Below are 18,840 nucleotides of genomic sequence, written 5' to 3'. Positions count from 1 at the left end.
TGTGGTTAAAATACATGCTTTGTAATTACTCTTTCATTAACTTCAGAGCACCATGGCTTTTTTAGGAATTAGTTCTCAAAACAATTTGTCAGAAGAATCGGAAAGTGAAGAATTCCCTTTTCCTCAAAAAGAGTAAAAAAGGAAATAAAGAACAACAACAAAAAAAAGGACTTTATTCGGGTGTGACGAGATCAAATTTACCTGTTCAGAACAGAAATATTTTTTCAGTGGAATAGGGAGGGGATGAGATGCTCACTGATCCTCTGCTGTAGCTAGAAGCCTTTTTTTAACTCTCATGTCATTCCAGATGTTGGAGATAATTGAAACTTTGCTCCAAGTGTGTTCTGGCCCTATTGTGTAGAAGTTGTTGTCTTAACCTAAAAAACGGCAGCGAGAAGGATTTGTGTGTGTGAACGTCCCATTCCTTCAGTCTGCGCCCCTCACGCGTAGCGCGCGAGAAAGCTGCGCGGAGCACGCGGAGCGCGGCCGAACGCCGTGTTCCCGGTGCTGGGTCATTCCCATTCCCCCATTACAGGCCTGTCATCATTATTTTGACCACAGACACATCGTCAGCATCAGAAGATGAGGGCTCGTTGCGGCGGCAAGGGCGGATCAGCTCCACTCCGTTCCAGAGCCATTCCAACGTAGAGCCCTGGCTTAACCGGGTCATTCAGGGCTCCTCCACCTCATCCTCTGCATCCTCCACCTCATCTCATCCTGGAGGGAAACCTGCTGCTGCTTCCAATACAGCTCCTGCCACCACTGCTGCCACTGTGCTTGCAGATCTCATGGCACACACGCAGATAGGTCAGTAAACCTGCCGGTGTGGTTGGAATGAAATCAGATTACAAATCCCAAAGCAGGGCTAAACACAAAGGTCTTCACCAGGAGATACCTGTGAATAGCCTTAAAATGTGCAATTCACAGACCAGGTAGGTATGATGTATATGTATTTAACCCAAGCCAGTTGCTCATGAGATCTGAACATGCATTCTTCTTGGTAAAATGCTTGCTTTACCAAGAAACTAAGGTTCAGTTTTAGTGGATTCCAAAGCATAATTTCAAAGGAATCCTGGTTTTGGTGCATGCTTTGCAATCTGCATGTATTTACCCTAAACAGTGTCAGATTGTGTTTTTCAGATATGATTAAGTTGGTAAGCACCCAAAAGACAGACAAACACACAGAATCTTTGGGAAGGTTACGAAATCAGAAATACTAATCATTAGGGAAATTTTCTGCTGTTTGTAAGGTTTGTAAAGAAACCTAACTTTCCCATATTCCCATTTCCAAGCTTATTAATAATGAGAAATTTGCAATTTTGTTTGTCCTTGGTGGATGGAAGAAAGAGGTAATCTGTCACCACTTCACTTTGAGCCATTCTGGATTTCATATTATGGATTAGTAGAAATTGTGTTTAACTCCTTTAAATTACAAAGTCAATTATGGCTAACCTTTTAAGCTTAATTGGGATTGATGAAATTCTTAATATAGCTGTAAAAACTTGCAAGATACACAAAATGTAGCACAGCAGCTTGTTATGTCTCATGCCCCAGGCCAGATTGACCTGTCTATCAGGAATGTTTAATCAACAACATACAAAATCAGTACCTTGTATGCAAAATCAAGGCCTTTCTAAAGAGTTTAGAGCATTTAAGCAGCTGAATATTGGGCTGTATGCAAGTTTAAAATTGCATTAATGGGAAAAATTATAGTATCTAGAAGGAAGGAAGCAACTCAGGGACTGTTACAAGCTGATTTATAAAGATAAAATTTCCAGTGTCTTTGACAAAGAAAAAAAAAAAAGATGCATTTTCACATAAGAATGGTCTTCCTCATTTCTGCGATGCTTGCCATGTTCATTCCTAGCTTGGTAACATTCGTGCATGGCCAATATCAGTTCAGTTGGGACATTTTTCCTGTCTGCATGTTCTTTTCCTAGCTCACAAGAATATGAAAACATACTCAGTTCTTACACTGCAAACTTTTATGACTCTTGATAAATACTCACATACTTTCTAAAAGGGGCTTTGATTTGTCCTAGAGCATAGAAGATGAGTTTATTTATTTTTCAGATAGTGTGCTGATATCAGCAATCTGAAAGGCATCTTACATATCTTAATTGCCATGCCCTACTGAAATATTCTGGGTTTTGGATATGTACTGAATAGCTATTCACAGTTTTGAGATGTTGGAGAATTTAAATTTAGCAGCTTGTTCCCTTACAGCTCATCTTCTCCAGCCTGCATTTTTAATGGTGAGCTCAAACTAAGTTCCCAGGCAGTAAACTGCACTCTTGGAAGTGCACGGTTACAGTAATTAGTGGAGTCAGATAGAAATGTGCATTATTTTTAATATGTCTTTCACTTAATACCAGCAAGGACAACCCTGTATGTTGGGTTTAGTTTTTTTTTTTTTTTCTTTTGTGTAATAATTTTTTTTTAATGAATAAGGCTGGCAGTATGTCCTGTTTTTTTTCAAGATCACTGTATCAACTGTGGAGTATTTCCTACCTTAGCTCTTAGAGCAGCTGGAAATACAGATTATCATGGCTTTTAATTCTCTGTCATACCCCTTTTGTTCTTCCTTTGGACACTATGCTCTTGCATTTATCTCTGTCTTATCATCACTAATGGAAAGGTCCTTCAGTCTGAATCCAATTAACCTTTCTTCCTGAAGTCATAAGTCTCCTCACACCTTTTTTTTTTAAATGCCTCACCACTTATCTTACCCTGCTGTGCCATGGTATTTCTGGATGATACAAACAAATAGCATGGGGTCTCATGGCCATTTATTAATAAAATGCTCAAATGATTAATTAAGCTAGTTTGGTTTTTATCTGAGCACAAATCCTGAAAATTGAATATATTCCTTCTCCATACATAGTGAGACATTGCTAGTCCCTGCAGGGTTTGTCAGGTGGGAAGTGGGAACCAGGTACACTTGTCTCTGTGGCCAAGTTATATGCTGCTGGAAGCCTATGGTTTGGTACTTTGGGAATGCCAGGGAGAAAAAAAAAAAACAACCAAAAAGCAACTTAAAAATATAGAACAGAGTGAGAGCGTATATATGAGGCAGGTGTATACATGGGCTCTCTGAGGGCAGTGGTTACACAGGTCAGCTTTACACAGTTGTCATCTTTGTGGTTACTGAATCCAGAGCATTTTTCTGACAGATGAAGCAACACTTTCTCCTTCATGTACCTCACCCACGTGAAAGGAATTTAGTGTCTGCAATGCAAACATTGGCATTGCAGTGAGGTCCATTGGAAAGGATGGGAATGAATTTAATTTTTTCTCTTGGTGATGCCTCTAAAACCGCTTAGAGCTGGACTTGTGGCTTGCGTATCGAGCCCTCTGGAAATGTGGCACCAGTGCAGTAAGCACTTGCTATCTTGGGGCTGATCACTGCCTCAGAGTGGGGGATTATGTATGTATTTCACAGCACTGCCCAGATCTCACTCTGCCTGCAGTTTTTCTGGCAGGATTTGTGACATGCTGAGGTCCTCCAAGGACTCTGTCTGCAGAGGCAGCTCTAACCCTGGGCAGCAGGGTTTTCTCCAGCTCTTCCCTGCTGCATTCCTGTTTTTACTCATCAGGATTCTGAATATTTCAGGCCTCCTATTCTTCTTGTCTGTTGTTTAAACGCTTCTCAAAAATACTGCCATTTCCTAACCCATTCCATTCAAAACCATTCTATAACCATTCTACATTTTTGGAATGATGATAGCAACTTCTTAAAGGGGCAGTTAGTGATAGGACAAGGGGAAATGGTTTTAAATTAAAAAAGAAGAGAGACTCAGATTAGGAAGAAATTCTTCCCTGTGATAGTAGTGAGGCCCTGGCTGACGCAAGTTGCCCAGAGAAGCTGTGGCTGCCCCATCCCTGGAAGTGTTCAAGTCCAGGTTGGACGGGGCTTGGAGCAACCTGGTCTGGTGGAAGGTGTCCCTGCCCATGGCAGGGGGTGGGACAAGATCAGCTTTGAGGTCCCTTCCAATCTGAACCATTCTGTGATTCTGTGACATTCCCTAAGCATTGCTCTACAGCCAGGAAATGGGGCACAGCTCCAAGCAAAGCAGGCTTGTGCCTCCAGTCTGTTAGGAGGTTCTTAATCCCCTGTGAGGATTTGTGAAATACCCTCATGTAAGAAGCAGGTTTGATAATGTTGATTCTTAAGGTGCCTGATGAGCTCCTGTATCTGTCTTGCATTTCTGCAGAGAACCACTCTGCCCCCCCTGATGTGACCACTGGCCTGGTGGAATACCTGCACCATGAGCGCCCGCAGGTCGCATCCGTGCGAGGAGTGCCCAGAGGCTACAGCAGCAGCATTCTGGAAACTGCAGATGGTGATTGCATTATAGACCTCCTACCTTTCCATCTGTGTCCCCTTGTATATGCATCTTCATGTGCATCTTGAATTTATATTGCCTCAGAGCTTTAAATTTTGATCTATATAAAGACATATCTTTACATTTAATTTAACTATACAAATGAAAATCAGCATTTAACATGTTTTTTGTTGTGATTATTTTTACAAGCCCTCTAAAATATTGAAGGATTCACTCAATTTTTCCAAGCATTCTGATGCTTTCCGAATGGAATGAATTTTAAGGTGTAGCAAATACCTAGATTCCTGGAGAACAGGACATTGTTCATGTCTCAGTTGAAATCTCATGAAGGGGTCAGTGGTTTGAAAAGCTAAAATAAAGTGTGAGAAGGTATCTGCATCAGCCAGGTAGCCAGGGAGCAGCACTGTTTGAAAATAAATAAATCCATGGTGGAAAATCGTACTAGTTAAAGCTGTTTTCTTCCAAACAAGCTACTCATCCTGAATGACATTTCCACGTGAAAGTTGTGTGTTTTAGTGTATTTTGGTTAATATATGATAAATAATAAATCTTTTCCATTTGCCAGGTGTCCCAGTGAATAGCAGAGTGTCCTCTAAAATCCAGCAGCTGCTAAATACTTTGAAAAGACCGAAGCGCCCACCTTTGAAGGAGTTTTTTGTGGATGATTTTGAAGAACTGCTAGAAGGTTAATTTTTTTTCAGATACATTTTTTACTCCTATTGTAAGTGGTTCATGAAAGAATTGATACTTAGCAAATGTTGGTTTCTTTTCTGAATAGAAAACAAGTTATGGTAAAATTAATACAGTGGAGCAAGAAAGGTCATTATGTTATGACACATGGAAGATAATCTTAAACTCAACCCTCTTACTCAGTGTGACGTTTCTGAGCACTGCCACTAGAGTTCCCCTACTATTGGTTTGACACTTGTAAGATACAATGTTTTTGTTATTCTAGTCTTTTGCTCCGGATGAACTTCCATTGAGGTGCATGTAATTGTGGAAAGCATCACTTGGAGCCATTAATTTTGCTGATTGTCTGCATTGCGTGTTTACTAACTTCAACCAGGACTTTGCTAAGTAAGATCAAGATACTTCACTTTCTGGAGCAGCTTGGAGCAGGTTTTTAACAGAAGGCCTTTCTTTAAGAATCTATTGTTAGCCAGGCATAGTGTAATTTTTCATCACCTGTTGAGAATTCAGTGCAGCAAAAATCAGTGTCCAGATGTCACTGAAGCCATTGTCTCTGATAACCCTTCTTGACTTAAGGTGACTTTCACTGAAATAGATACGGAGAACAAGCAGCAGAAAACAGCAGCTTTCCAAAGTAGAGAGAAGTGGGCTAGAGATTAAAATTCTGGTCTTTTGATAATGTGGAATCACAACTCTGAAGTGATGGTCACTGTTTTTTGGGAAGCCAACAGATGGTTAGCATAGCATCATCAGAAAGCAGAGGAGAAGTAGTGATAGCTGTGAGGAGGAGGTGAATGGTTCATAGAATAGCCTGTGAAGTGCAACTTTTGTACAGATTGACATTTCCCTTTTACTGTGCTCTGGTTTTAGTGCAACAGCCTGACCCAAATCAACCAAAGCCTGAAGGAAACCAAGTGAATGTGCTAAAAGGGGAACCTCTGGGGGTTGTGACCAACTGGCCCCCCTCACTGCTGGCTGCCCTGCAGCGCTGGGGAACCACCCAGTCCAAAGCCCCTTGTCTGACAGCGCTGGATACCACTGGGAAAGCGATCTATACCCTGACCTATGGTACGTGTGGGAGCCAGCTGCCAGGAGGAATTAGGTGTTCATCATGGAACAACTGCTTGCCTTACTTCAGAGGGGCTGCCTCTGCTTGTAACACATGGTTGGAGGTTGCTGTAGGAATGTAAATTATAAATTCATTGTATATGAATTCAGCGTTTTTAAAGAAGATAAGCAAGAGAAAATGTTTATTGCAAAACATATTGGTTCTTTCCAAGTGGCTATTTGTAAATCTCTTAGAATTGTGTGGGTTTTTTCATAAAAGAACACTAAAAATAGCCCAGTGTAAACTGGGAGGTAGAAACAGATGACTAATAATGCACTCTTCAGGTTCCCAGAGGAGACATTCCATTTTAACATCATCTTGCACAGCCTTATAGAGAAGACTCATACCTCAGGAGCATAATCAGGATGTTAATGGTGGGAAGTGAAACTTGCTTGTATTAATGACCTAGAAGTATTATAGTAAATTACATTTTTGGGGAAAATAGCTCTGTCCTTCAGGATAGCTCACTGCAGCACTTCCTTGTATAACATGTTAGAATGTTGAACTTTATTGTTTGCATTCTCACAGATGAAGGATGCAGGAAATATAGCTGAGCAGCTGCAGTAATTTAATTGCTCTGCAGTGGAGCTTTGAGTGTTGTTTAGAATAGCATGTTTAGTTTTACATTTAAAATTTAAATAAAAGAAAAAGGTAAACCAAAAAGAAGCCAACTTTTAAATTGTACTTGGGCTCGGCCAACTGTTCTGGTACCATCGTGCTTAGTGCATATGTGAGGGACTGAGATCTGCCAATTAAGTGTTACAATTTTAGTTTCTGCTTCTTAATTTCTTCTTTTATTCTTTAGGCAAGCTGTGGAGTCGAAGCTTGAAGTTAGCCTATACCCTGCTAAACAAGCTAACCACTAAGAATGAGCCCCTGCTGAAGCCTGGAGACCGGGTAGGCTGCTGTTGGAAGTGGTCCCTATGGATGAAATAGTGAGGAACAGCTTTAGCTGAAGAAAGCCTTGTAATAAAATATTGTAATAATATATTGTGAAATAATCATTACTGTGACTTATAATACATTGTCTCAATACTTAGTATTTCTCTGCCGGGTTATCTGTGAACCTGGACATTGTTGTGAACATTTTGTTCCACAGATGAAAAAGCAGCCTCTCTCTCTGCCAAATGTCAAAAAAAAAAAAAATTCCTATTTTACTGTATTTTTGTAGGTAGCTCTCGTATTTCCTAATAGTGATCCAGTTATGTTTATGGTGGCATTTTATGGATGTCTCCTGGCAGAACTTATTCCTGTCCCAATAGAAGTTCCACTGACAAGAAAGGTAGGCAGATACATTCAATATTTTTATGGTTTGATAAATAAATGAAGCGTTTGTCTGTGTGTGTATGTCTAAATCCTACAGTCCTTACATGGGGTCCTTCAGAGCCTGCTCTTCAGAAAGCATCAGGTGGACTGTTCAGTGTACATTCTGTGCTTGGAATTATATTCAGTATTCAGTTAAGGAAAGGGAGAAGTAATATTAAGCTAGTAATTTAAGTATTTTAGGCTATGTAACTGTAGAAATTATTTTAATTCATTATTTTCAAAAACATATGCAGAAGTATTTATCTGAGTTTATCAGAGAAAGGCAGGCAGGCAGAGGCACCATAGTTCCTGGAAATACAGGTATAATCCTACACACCTGGAGATTGTTAGGGAAGAGCTAAACAGCTACAGGCTCTGCTCCTCAATGTGTCAGGACTCAGAAACAGCATCAAACCAGTTTTCTGTTTTAGCAGAATTTATAAACATCCTATTGGGTTGTGGAGGGATATACAGCCATTGCTTCTGACACTGCTTTGCTTACTAGATCTGCTGCAAATCTTAGCTGGCACTAAGAAAAGCTTAATTTTCTCAGTCATTTAAAAGTCTTATGGGATTGACTTTTGTTTTTTCCTGTAATATAAATTGACTTAATGTTTTCTAAACATAAAGAAGTTACAACAAACTGTGCAAAAGCTTTGTTATTTGTAATTTTGCTATTTCTTTGTTTCTCTACAGGATGCTGGCAGTCAGCAGATTGGGTTTCTTTTGGGCAGCTGTGGAGTCACGTTAGCTTTAACCACTGATGCCTGTCAGAAAGGCCTCCCGAAAGCTCAGACTGGCGAGGTGGTGACGTTCAAAGGTGTGGGTTTATTTTTTATGGGATAAAAAGAAGGTATATTAATTGTTGCTGTCAAACTTCAGCTTTTGAGTTTGCTTGCATGGTTCTTACACGTAAAGAGCTGCCTTGATTGTCATGGCAGTGCTTTGTGCTGTTTCTTCCTCTCCAGCAGGGGATTTTCCTTTTGCTTGCCTCCTATCATTATCCCTGAATACTGGGGGGAAAAGTCTGATGTTTGGAACTGTGGTGACAGTAGCTTTTATTTTTCTTTGAAGGCTGGCCTCGTCTCATTTGGTTTGTGATTGATGGGAAGCATCTGGCAAAACCAGCCAAGGACTGGCATCCCCAGGTCCGGGATGCCAGCGCCGAGATTGCTTATATCGAGGTGATGCAGTGTCATGTGATGACTTCTGTGGTTACTCTGTCATAGTTTATGTGATGTTTTCTTTCTCTAAACTCTGGATGTAATAAAAGAGATGGCTATAACATTTTAAATTGTGAAACAAGAATGTTTCCATCCAGGGCTGCCAGGCAGACTGTCAGTTGAGTGACTGTGTGGAGTCAGGTTGAAGACTGGGGATAATCAGCATTTTGGGATCCCCAGGAAAATTTAATTGGACTAGAGAAACATTTTTTTTACCATATTAGTTATTATTAGTATTCTGTGGACATAAATATATTTTTATGCTAGGTTTTTGAATTTAAAAAGCTGGGTTTGTTTTTGTAATATGTTTTCACTTCACTACTGTAAATTTTCTTGGTTTTGCTCTTAATCTAATGTTTGCATACACTTTCTCTTCTCAGTACAAAACAAGTAAAGAGGGCAGCACAGTGGGCATTACTGTATCTCATGCCTCCATGCTGGCACACTGTCATGCACTGACTCAGGCATGTGGTTATTCAGAAGGTAAGTTTAATAGGTGTAACTTTAAAATTATACTGACAGCTTTGCATCTTCAGACAATTCATGTTGCATAATCATGTCTGGTGTCTCCAGAGAACTTCAGATACAGAGTAGTTGCTTCAACTGCAAACTTCCTCATTCATAAAGGGTGTGATCTGTGAAAGAATGTTAAGCCCACTGTGAAAATGTAATCAAGGAGGGGATCTTCCTCTTACCTAATCATGTCCCACAAAAGACCATCTCCCCGGGGATGTGAATACAGTGAGAGATCTGCTTGTTTGCAGTCATTCTTCTAATGAACAGCCAAGAACTGCACTTGGTTTTGACCATCTGTATAGAGTTAATCTGTGCTACCATTTAACCAAGTATTTTCCTGCATACATCCATCCTACATCAATGATAAGCAAGTTTTACCTAATCAATAGAAAATATTCCTCAAAAATCAGGTTGAATCCTTGATTTAAAATCTTTGATTCTTATTTGGTTTTTTTGAATCACATAAGATATTCAAATTCCTCAGAGAGAATATTCAAGAAAAAATAGTAGAGCCATGGTGGTATTTCTTACTGGATCTAATTCTTTCAAACACAGATTAACTTTTTCAGTTCAGCTGAAGAATTTTGCTTCAAGTCTAAATTTTCAGTCTGCATAGTTCATTGGCAGATGGAGAGGGTATTATAATGAATCAAGGTGTTAAATACCTTGTACTATTCTAGTCTAGTAATCATAATTCAAAATGATTGCAATAAGTAAAACAAGCCACTTGGACCTTAAGCGGCCTGTTTGCTATAGACAACAGAGCTTTGGTCTCTTAGCAGTCATGGAAGTTTCAGAGTTGCTTGAACAAATATTTGTAGTTCTTAAGTATTTTTATAAATATGCTTTTTAAATCTGATTTTTTTTCCTTTGCTTTCAGCTGAAACACTAACAAATGTCTTGGATTTCAAAAGAGAGGCTGGCCTTTGGCATGGAGTCTTAACAGTGAGTATTGCAAACAAGGCAAAAAACTGCAGGAATTTGCTTCTTTCATTGGTAGTGTACTGGTATCAGAATGAGGCTATAAATTCATCATTTCTCTCAAATGGTTTTTGTTTCAGGATTTATATTTTTCAGAATAAACTGATGCTTTTTCCATAATTTTTGTAGCATATTTTTTCAGAGTATACACATAGTTTTCATTACCAGTTAACTGTAAGAGTTATGCTGCACTGTGATGATGGGGGTGTTTATTTAAGCATTGTTACGTGTTCTATATTTTTTAAGCCACTTGGAAGTTTATTTTTGAATCTCTTTCTTGTAGAGTGTTATGAACAGGATGCATGTCATCAGTATTCCCTATGCATTAATGAAGGTTAATCCACTTTCCTGGATACAGAAAGTCTGCTTGTACAAAGGTACCTTAAAGGGTGTTTTAATTCACCCATCTCTTTTTGGGTTATTTAAAACAAATTAAATTGTTTGTGCAAAATGTCTTTGTATCACACTGAATACCCCATTTCAGTATTCTGTGTGCTCATAGTTTCACTGATGAGTAATATTGATGGCTTCTTCTGAGAGACCTTTAAAGAAACTGTGTTTCTTATTATTTGAATTTATAACAGACATTCAGGTTCTGTGATCAAGTCCATCTGGAGATATTGAGTATACATGTTATAGTAGTTGAGTATTTGGCATTTGTATTTGTTTTCTACATTTGTAGTGTCATAAATTTTGTGTGTAGTTTCATAAATTTGTATAAATACACAAGAATACTTACATAATTATATAATTGGTCTTTATTTTGCTCTGCTCATGCAGCATAATGATTGTTTTGACTTGCAGCCCGTGTAGCAGTAGTAAAATCCCGTGATATGCACTGGTCACTTTTGGCTCAGAGGGATCAGAGAGATGTCAGCCTGAGCTCCTTACGGATGTTAATAGTGGCAGATGGAGCCAATCCATGTGAGTATGGATGCATTTCTTGAGTATCAGTCTTGCCAAGATTCTGTTTGTTGTAAGCTCTGTGTCAGAGCTGTTGCTTGGGGAGTTAAGCAGTTTGTTCTGTAGTAAAACACTCTGTGTGTGCCAGTGATGCCACTATCTTTTCATTGCTGTTTGCACTTCTTGCCTATATTTACAAGTGTTAATTCATATTTTGAACTTTGTGGTTTCATTAGTGCTGTATTCTTCCATTAATTAACTTGAACTGACATCTACAAGATATAGATATAATCCATTTTGGGCCAAGTACTGTATTTTTGTATTTGTATTTTGTATTTGTAGAGGCCTGGTAGAACTGTGAAGGTATGTCAGAAACATTTGATATTTAAGTGCTGTGACCTCTGTAAGAAACAATCAGATAGGAGCTGTATAAGAGGTTGATATAAAGTTACCCTTAGTGACAAAGTATTCTGATCCCTGAAGGACTTTCCACGATACTAAGTGCTGCTGAGTGCTGCCAGAGGAGGAGTACGCAGTTGCGAATTTCATTCAATGTAGTTGTTAGGAGTTCTTTTTCCAAATCTACTGTATTACAGTGAACTGGAATGCCTTTCAGACAGTTTGAAAGAATATTTGCTTTGTACATGAATGCTACTGTATTCATATAACTGAGCTGAGAGTGAGCACAGACTTTGAATTCCTGCAGCTCAAGCTTTCCTGCTCTTAGAAAAATGTTTTTGATTATGTTATGGTTCTTTCTAGGGTCAATATCTTCCTGTGACGCATTCCTGAATGTATTTCAATCCAGAGGTTTGAGACCAGAAGTAATCTGTCCCTGTGCTAGTTCTTCAGAGGCACTAACTGTTGCTATCCGCAGGTAATTCCCTTTTTTCTGAGAAGTGAACTGAAGCTTTTCTTGGCTATTGAAATGTGTCGTAGAATCGCAGAATGCTTTGGGTTGGAAGGAGTTCAAACCCCCTGCTATGGGCAGAGACACCTTCCATTACACCAGGTTGCACCAAGCCCCATCCAACCTGGTCTTAAACACTTCCAAGGATGGGGAATCTCATGTTAAGGTGATAGTCAGAAAATACCATAACCCACTTAGAGATGCCCAAAGACCTAGGCAGAAGGAAATACGAAGCTCACAGGTGTCTCCTTCACTAAAGGATGGGTGATTTTTGTTTCTTTTCTTTAAAAAGTTTAATATTTTCTAAGAATAGTCAGGCAGAAGGTGTTTTTTTCATGCTTTGGGAAAGTGAGGTCTCTTCCTCACTGAAGTTATTGGAGGGCCTTTTAAAATGCCCCCAAAACAAGACTTACTTACTTGGGAGGAAGAAGATGGTGAATTCTCCATCAACTACTTATGTACAATGATTTGTAAACAGGGGCCTAAAATTAAAAAAAAAAAAATATTTGTAGCTGGTCTGAGAAATACCATTGGATTTCTGGAGATAACAAGTGATGCTCTGAGAAAAAGAAATACTTTAATTATTAATAGACATATGGATGGGATATGCTGGAATTTTTTGATAGCAGTTCTGATCAAAATGTGCCTTTTCAGAAAGTCAACTTCAAGAAAACTTGAAACAAAAAACTTTGAAATTTTGGAGAGTTTTGTTTTAGCTCTCTCTTCATTTAGCTACTGTATAAGTCTTGAACTCTTGTTTGGGCAAAGTGAGAAACCATTCTTTTTCTTAACCTTACCAAGCCTGAGAAACCAGCAGAATGTTTTTAGTGACCCTCTCACCAGTACTGATCTGTTGATTCATATCTAACTGGACTTTCTGTCTTCCAGACCTTCTGAGCTGGGTGGCCCCCCTCCAGGAAAAGCAGTGTTATCCATGAATTGTCTGAGTTTTGGCGTGATCAGAGTGGATACAGAGGAGAAGTTGTCAGTGTTAACTGTGCAGGATGTTGGGCAGATCATGCCTGGAGGTAGGAAAGCATTTTGTGTAGGTTTCAGCATATTCCAAATAAGTCATCTTTACTATTACACTTGTGTGCATGGAATAAATAAAAATATTAAATACCTTTAAGGTAGTATGAGTTATGTTTTGACACATTACCTAAACACATGATGGATTAGAGATTAATATACAATAAAACTGAATAACCGTAGATTTTGGTGTGGGCAAATGCCTTTGGCTTGTTGCAGAATTGTTTTTGGAATGGAGTGGAGTGGAGTAGAATAGAATATTTCAGTTGAAAGGGACCTCATCTCAGACCCTGCAAAGGTGATGGAACAACTAATTTTGGAAACTATTTTCTCATGCCCATGGAGAACAAGAAAGTGATCAGGAGTAACCTGGATTAACCTAGTTCCTAATGACATCTGTTTGCAACACTCTGGTTCCGGAACTAGGTATAGCTGGGTATTGTTCCTCAGCCCGTTAATTGAAGCAAAGAGACTTTGTCTCATCCTTGTTGTTCTTACTTGAGATCTGACTGCATTTGGAGAGGAGAGCACTCTGAAGAAGGTTAGTAAAGGTAGGGTGCCAAACCAGACCTCAGACTTTGAACAGTGGGATGAATGACTGGACACTTGGCGCCATCTACTCCAGCTTTTAGGCTGGCAGTTCCATGGCACTGTCTGTACTACTAGCTTCAGACCCTGTCCTGACCTGCTCTGGTGTGCTTGGAGAGGGTGAAATACAGATTTTCTGGAACTGTCCTCACCCCTCAAGTTTATTATGTAGTTCTTAGTTTATTATGTAGTTCTTACCAAAGAACCTGATTGATTCTGGTCATGCCTTTGACACCTTTGGCTTTGCTATTCTTGGTCTCCTTATGAACTTCCTGTCTTGCAGAGCTGTGGTTCTAAAGCCCTGCTCTCTGTAGAGCATTTACTCAAGGCAAAGATAAAAGTGGGGACTCAACTTGTGTAATTTCAGCAACAACCTCTTCTCTGTACACCAAAGCCCCTGATACAAATGAGAGGAGGTAGACAGCTTCCCACTCTGCTGGTGAGAATTTCAGCCATTGTGTGCAAGTCTCATTGGTGTAGTTTAATTTTCCTTATTATCCTCAGAAGCCCTTTGCCACCCCCTGAAGTCAATGGTTCAATTGTTATTGAACTTAAATTCAGTAGAGCTTCCTTTTGCTGAAGACAGAGCAGAAGCTCTGCACTTCATGCCAAAACAAAGCAGAGAAGTCACTTGGTTGTTGTGTAGCTTCTCTCAAGTTTTTGTTTTGTATTAAGACCATTTGAAGTTGTTTTGAAAGTCCATAATAAATTCCAAGAAAGGCAGTAGTAACTTCAGCCTCACAGTTGGACTTGATCTAAAAGATCTTTTCCAACCTAATCAATTCTCTGATTCTAGGACTGGCATCAGTGTCTCAAAAAAATAGTGATTTTTCTGCTTTGAGTAGAATACAGGTGGCATGTACTGCTACTGCTGTCTGATTGGGGTGTCCACACTACTGCTGTCCCCTTGAAACCTCACTGAAATTCACTTATACTCCTAATATTTTCCTTGGATGGTAGGTTAGACACAGGGACACGAAGGGAGCAAGTTTGCATGCCCTTGAGGTAGTCATGAATCCTTTGGTGTACTTACTGAGCTTAAACTCAATATTGCTCCTGTTCAAAAAAGTGGTATTAGATGGAGGATCAATTGAAATCTTTCTTTAGATCAGTTTATCTTATGTGGCTCCACTTCTATGGCCCCCCTGCTACCAAAAACCTGGCCATGCAAAACCAGCACAGGGATGCTCCTGGCTTCGCTGTAGGCTTGCTCTCACAGCAAATTGTCCTTGACTGCACTAAGGTACAGAGCTGCCTGCAGCTACTCTTCATATGCAATTGTTGGAGCTGTAAGTCCCCTGGGTTAATTTTCTACAGAGCATCTGCTCAGTGGCAGGTTCAAGTCTGCCTTAGGATGTTGGAAAAGTTCCCTGTGTGCTTATGGCTAAGTGATTTCACCTCATTATGAGTTGTCAAAAAATATGTCTCTGTCCTTGTGAAATGCCTGATTGATCAGTCAGAGGGATCTGTAAAAAAACCCTTCTCCTTTGTCAAAATTCCTTGGAGCATTGTCTGGCAAATCTGGGGGGCCACTGGCAGGCAGTGATAACACTACCATAACTTTCTACATGAGTAAGAAGTGTCAAGTGACTTGTCTGATTGTGTGAGGGGAGAACAGTTAAATGTGTCCTGTTAAGTGTCTCAGAGTGATATGACTTGTAATTGATGGCTGTTGCTATTTAAAAATACAGTAGTAAGTGGTAAAACTACTTGTAGGTTAAGCAGAATTTGGGCAAATTAATTCATTAACTCCTTTAAAACTCTGACTAGCATTGAGCTGTCAGAATCTGGGCCAGATTTACTTCAATTTATCCACATATTAAAAATTCCAGCAGAAATTTCTCTTTACGTTCCTTAAGTCAGAATATACATGATAGATTTCATTATAAAGGATAATTGATAACTTGTGTCTCTTAAAAAATCCTCTGGAGTACAAAGGAAGTCAAAAGACTAGCAGCTACTTACAGGGATGTGCTAAATGAAAAAAATTAAAGACTTATGTAAGTGAATGACTTAGTTTCAAATGAGTCTGCATGTACATTCTAACAGTGGAGATACTTGTGCCTTACTTGGTAAGATTTATGCTTTCTCCTGTGTAGTATTCATGGAGGGTGTGCCCTTGTCCATTCTGGCTTGGTGTTTGGCATACAGGAGAGAGCATACCACCACCTGTTCATTGCCCCTCTGCTGGCTGATGAGTCTTGCTTTTGGTTTTGTATTTCTTTCTGAAGGTTTTGTTCCATCTTCTGATCCCCACTGAACTTGGAAGTCTGCCCTAGCCTTTCAAAAACTTGGTGACGTAGGAGCTCACATTCCTGAATTTCATTTGGAAATGGTCAAGCCAAATGGTTTTGATCTCATGAAGATCATGTGAAGATCTCTGGCATGCTTTATTCAGGAACTATCTGGTTAAAAGGTCACAGATAAAATGTCCACTTGCACCCTCCTTTTCTTCAGATCTTGCTATTTTTTTCTGAGATGCTGAGCCCACCTGCTCAGGGGATCTTACTCAACAGAGCCATCAGCACCAACCAGGGTCATGTCACATGTCACTGCTGTTTAACCCATAGGCCGTTCTTGATGCCACATTCCCTTCATGTTCATTGTCTACGATGAATGGCCATCACAAGATCCTCAAGAGAAGTGCCTCCATCCACAGAGAAATCTCAAAAATAGCATGGGAATTCTTAAGAGAAAATCTGGTATGCATTCCCGTGGAATCCTATTCTGGAGGAATGATGTTTTACCCCACCTGCTGGCCACCTTGGGCAATTTTACATAGTTCCTGACTGGGACTGGCATTGCTAAATTTGGCTTCTCGCAACATTCAGTTCATTTTTTCAAATTGGACTGGTAAAAATGCTAGGGAAAGTGTCAGACCTCTTTTCTTCTGCCCATTCTCAGCCTCCAACTTTCACATCGACTGGAATGTGATTGCCATGTTATCTGTCATCTTGGAAGTATATTATACCTTAAGTTTGAGCCTGGATACATTGCTTAGTGGGTATGTTAACTGCAGTTAAGTTTGTCTCCCTTCTACTTCCCAACTAATCGTTTCCATTCATTTACCAGGATCCTTCTCGTGTTCTTTCTTTGAAAAGAGCTAACACTCTTAAATCTGAAAGGTATAAATCCCTATAGCCTCTAATCATACAAAGGCTAGTTCCTAGAAACAGTGCTGCTGCAGCAGCTACTTTGTTGCACTCAAGCAGAAAACTTCAGTTTGGCATCAAATCTTGGGCTTCTGCAAGATCTTCTGCAACGAACAGAATCATGTTCTGGATTGTGGCTGCATTCAATATCTTTTCTAGAAATTTTGGGAGATGGTTCCAATTTCCTAAATGTTGAGATGCTCACAATGTCTCCAGCCCATGGATGTCTTGCATTTCATTGTTTCCTCTGTCCATGTCTGATCAAACATTTGCCCAGGTTCTGGTAGTTAACACAATGCATCTTCACTGCAGAGGGATCTGTTTCCTTTACCTCAGTGGAAAGAGTTGTTCCAGAACAACTTGGTGAAACTTTAAGTTTTTTTCCTTAGATTGTGGGTTAACAGCACCTCTTTTCCACTTAGCCCTTAGAATTTTTCATATTCATCAGATCTGTGTTCCTCAGGGCTTTAGTCTGTCACACAGTAGCACAACAGCCACTGCAGAACAACTTCTTTTGGAGACCTGTGCCAGTGTGCACTTGGGATGAGATGCTATCTTCCAATTTAAATGTTATGTTTTGAATACTCATGAATCACCTCCAGAGTCTAGATTTGTGTTCATCCTCATTCAGGTCTGCATTTGGTTTCCCCATATGCTGTTTTTCTCAAGGATGAGGTTTCTCTGGAAACCTTGGAAATACCTTCCACAGTGATTCTAGAGGCATTTTACCCTGGCATTTTAGTATTTACCCTAAGGCTTCATGCTTCTAGAAGAGAAGTTCTTCCTAAAGACTGTAATGCAAAGGTAGCCATTGTATATGGATCCGCTATGAGATGCTGGAAAGGGAACAAGAGAGCACTTCCTTATCCTCATCAGAACCTTTGGTCACAGCCTTCTGCTGTACAGGCCCCTGGAATTCTTCTTGCATTCCTGCTGTGCTAGTCTTGAAACATCCAGAGCTGAATTCAGTCTTTGGTAGGGCATCAGCATCGTCCTTTGCACAGCAGGATTCTCATCTCCTGCCAGGATACTCCTTGGCAGGTTTGACTGCTGTGAGTCACCATCTGTCAGAATGTACATGTGGACTCATTTGAAGAAAGCAAGCTTTCTTAGCAGGAATCTGTGTTCTTCGTGACGTGTAGTCCACATGTACATTCCTGTCCCATCTGCTTTTCCCTTCTCTTTAATTCTTTTTCAGATGCAATGCTGTTGAGAGAGACTGAAATGGTGGTAGATGCACTCTCTTGTATGTCACACATGAAGCAGGAAAAGGAGGAGAAGCAAGAGTAGAGGCTCCACAGATACTGCAGAAGGGCAGCCTTGCAGTATAACCTGGCAGGACAGAACTGTGCCTGCTGTTAGAATGTACCTGTAGACTACCTGTATCATACATTGGTTACTGGTAAGTATTTTTTTTTTTACTTGATCAGGGTGATAGGGTTGTCCTTTGACTTCATGGATGGAGCATCATTTAGGGACTGCAGGCTGATCCGTTGTTTTTTCCATGTTGTTGAATGCAGTGAGGGCTGTACATTTGTTAATGCCCACAAACTGTGCTTTCTCCAGTTACTAACACTGCTCTTTGCATCATTGTTTAAGTGTTACATACAGAGTTCTGATGTTTTCTCAAGTTATTTCCTGTAGTAATAAACTATTTAGTCAGTTCCAATTTGCCATTGAGTTTTATTTTTTCCTCCTAAATTGCAAAATGTGGGGTTTTGCATGACCAGTAGTTCATACTGTAGGTTTTAATTCCAGACATCTAGTTCACACATAAAATACCCAGAAACTGTACCAGAATTTGAGTAGCATCTCTTTACTTTTGGTTACCCAAGGTTATCATTGCATGGTTCTAAACAAATTACTAATAACTACTAGTTGTTCTGATAGGTAATTTTTATGCAACCAAGATAATTTAGAGGTTGTTCTATTGGTAGGGTGAATAATGGTCTCACCTGTTCAGACCTAGGATGTTGGCTATTGGAAGACTTCTCTAAGATTTCAAAATGATTTCAAACCCACAGATCTATTTCACCAGCACTCCTTGGTCCATGCAGGCAGCAGAGTTGGCTTTGCCATGTTTATTTTG

The 18,840-nt window shown here is 39.8% G+C and overlaps 1 protein-coding gene across 3 annotated transcripts in view; it reads left to right on the top strand.

Moving 5' to 3' along the window:
* DIP2A (disco interacting protein 2 homolog A) overlaps nucleotides 1-18,840 on the top strand; it is a 79,796-nt gene that overhangs the window by 43,252 nt on the left and 17,704 nt on the right. For all 3 annotated transcript variants that reach the window (XR_008431872.1, XM_053947906.1, XM_053947905.1), the window contains exons 5-18: nucleotides 562-807; nucleotides 4,215-4,343; nucleotides 4,912-5,031; nucleotides 5,907-6,104; nucleotides 6,950-7,041; nucleotides 7,316-7,426; nucleotides 8,146-8,269; nucleotides 8,524-8,633; nucleotides 9,053-9,155; nucleotides 10,069-10,133; nucleotides 10,453-10,546; nucleotides 10,974-11,093; nucleotides 11,835-11,949; nucleotides 12,871-13,010. Coding sequence is in view for 2 of the 3 variants with exons in the window: in XM_053947906.1 (XP_053803881.1) it covers nucleotides 562-807; nucleotides 4,215-4,343; nucleotides 4,912-5,031; nucleotides 5,907-6,104; nucleotides 6,950-7,041; nucleotides 7,316-7,426; nucleotides 8,146-8,269; nucleotides 8,524-8,633; nucleotides 9,053-9,155; nucleotides 10,069-10,133; nucleotides 10,453-10,546; nucleotides 10,974-11,093; nucleotides 11,835-11,949; nucleotides 12,871-13,010 (1,767 nt within the window). In the remaining variant the exon portion in view is untranslated. The remainder of the gene's footprint in view (nucleotides 1-561; nucleotides 808-4,214; nucleotides 4,344-4,911; nucleotides 5,032-5,906; nucleotides 6,105-6,949; nucleotides 7,042-7,315; nucleotides 7,427-8,145; nucleotides 8,270-8,523; nucleotides 8,634-9,052; nucleotides 9,156-10,068; nucleotides 10,134-10,452; nucleotides 10,547-10,973; nucleotides 11,094-11,834; nucleotides 11,950-12,870; nucleotides 13,011-18,840) is intronic.

The sequence above is a fragment of the Vidua chalybeata genome, chromosome 7 (genome assembly GCF_026979565.1).
Source record: "Vidua chalybeata isolate OUT-0048 chromosome 7, bVidCha1 merged haplotype, whole genome shotgun sequence".
In the NCBI taxonomy this organism is placed as follows: Eukaryota; Metazoa; Chordata; class Aves; order Passeriformes; family Viduidae; genus Vidua; species Vidua chalybeata.
The sequence above is the reverse complement of the archived record's forward strand: the minus strand, read 5'-3'. Positions and strand labels throughout refer to the sequence as shown.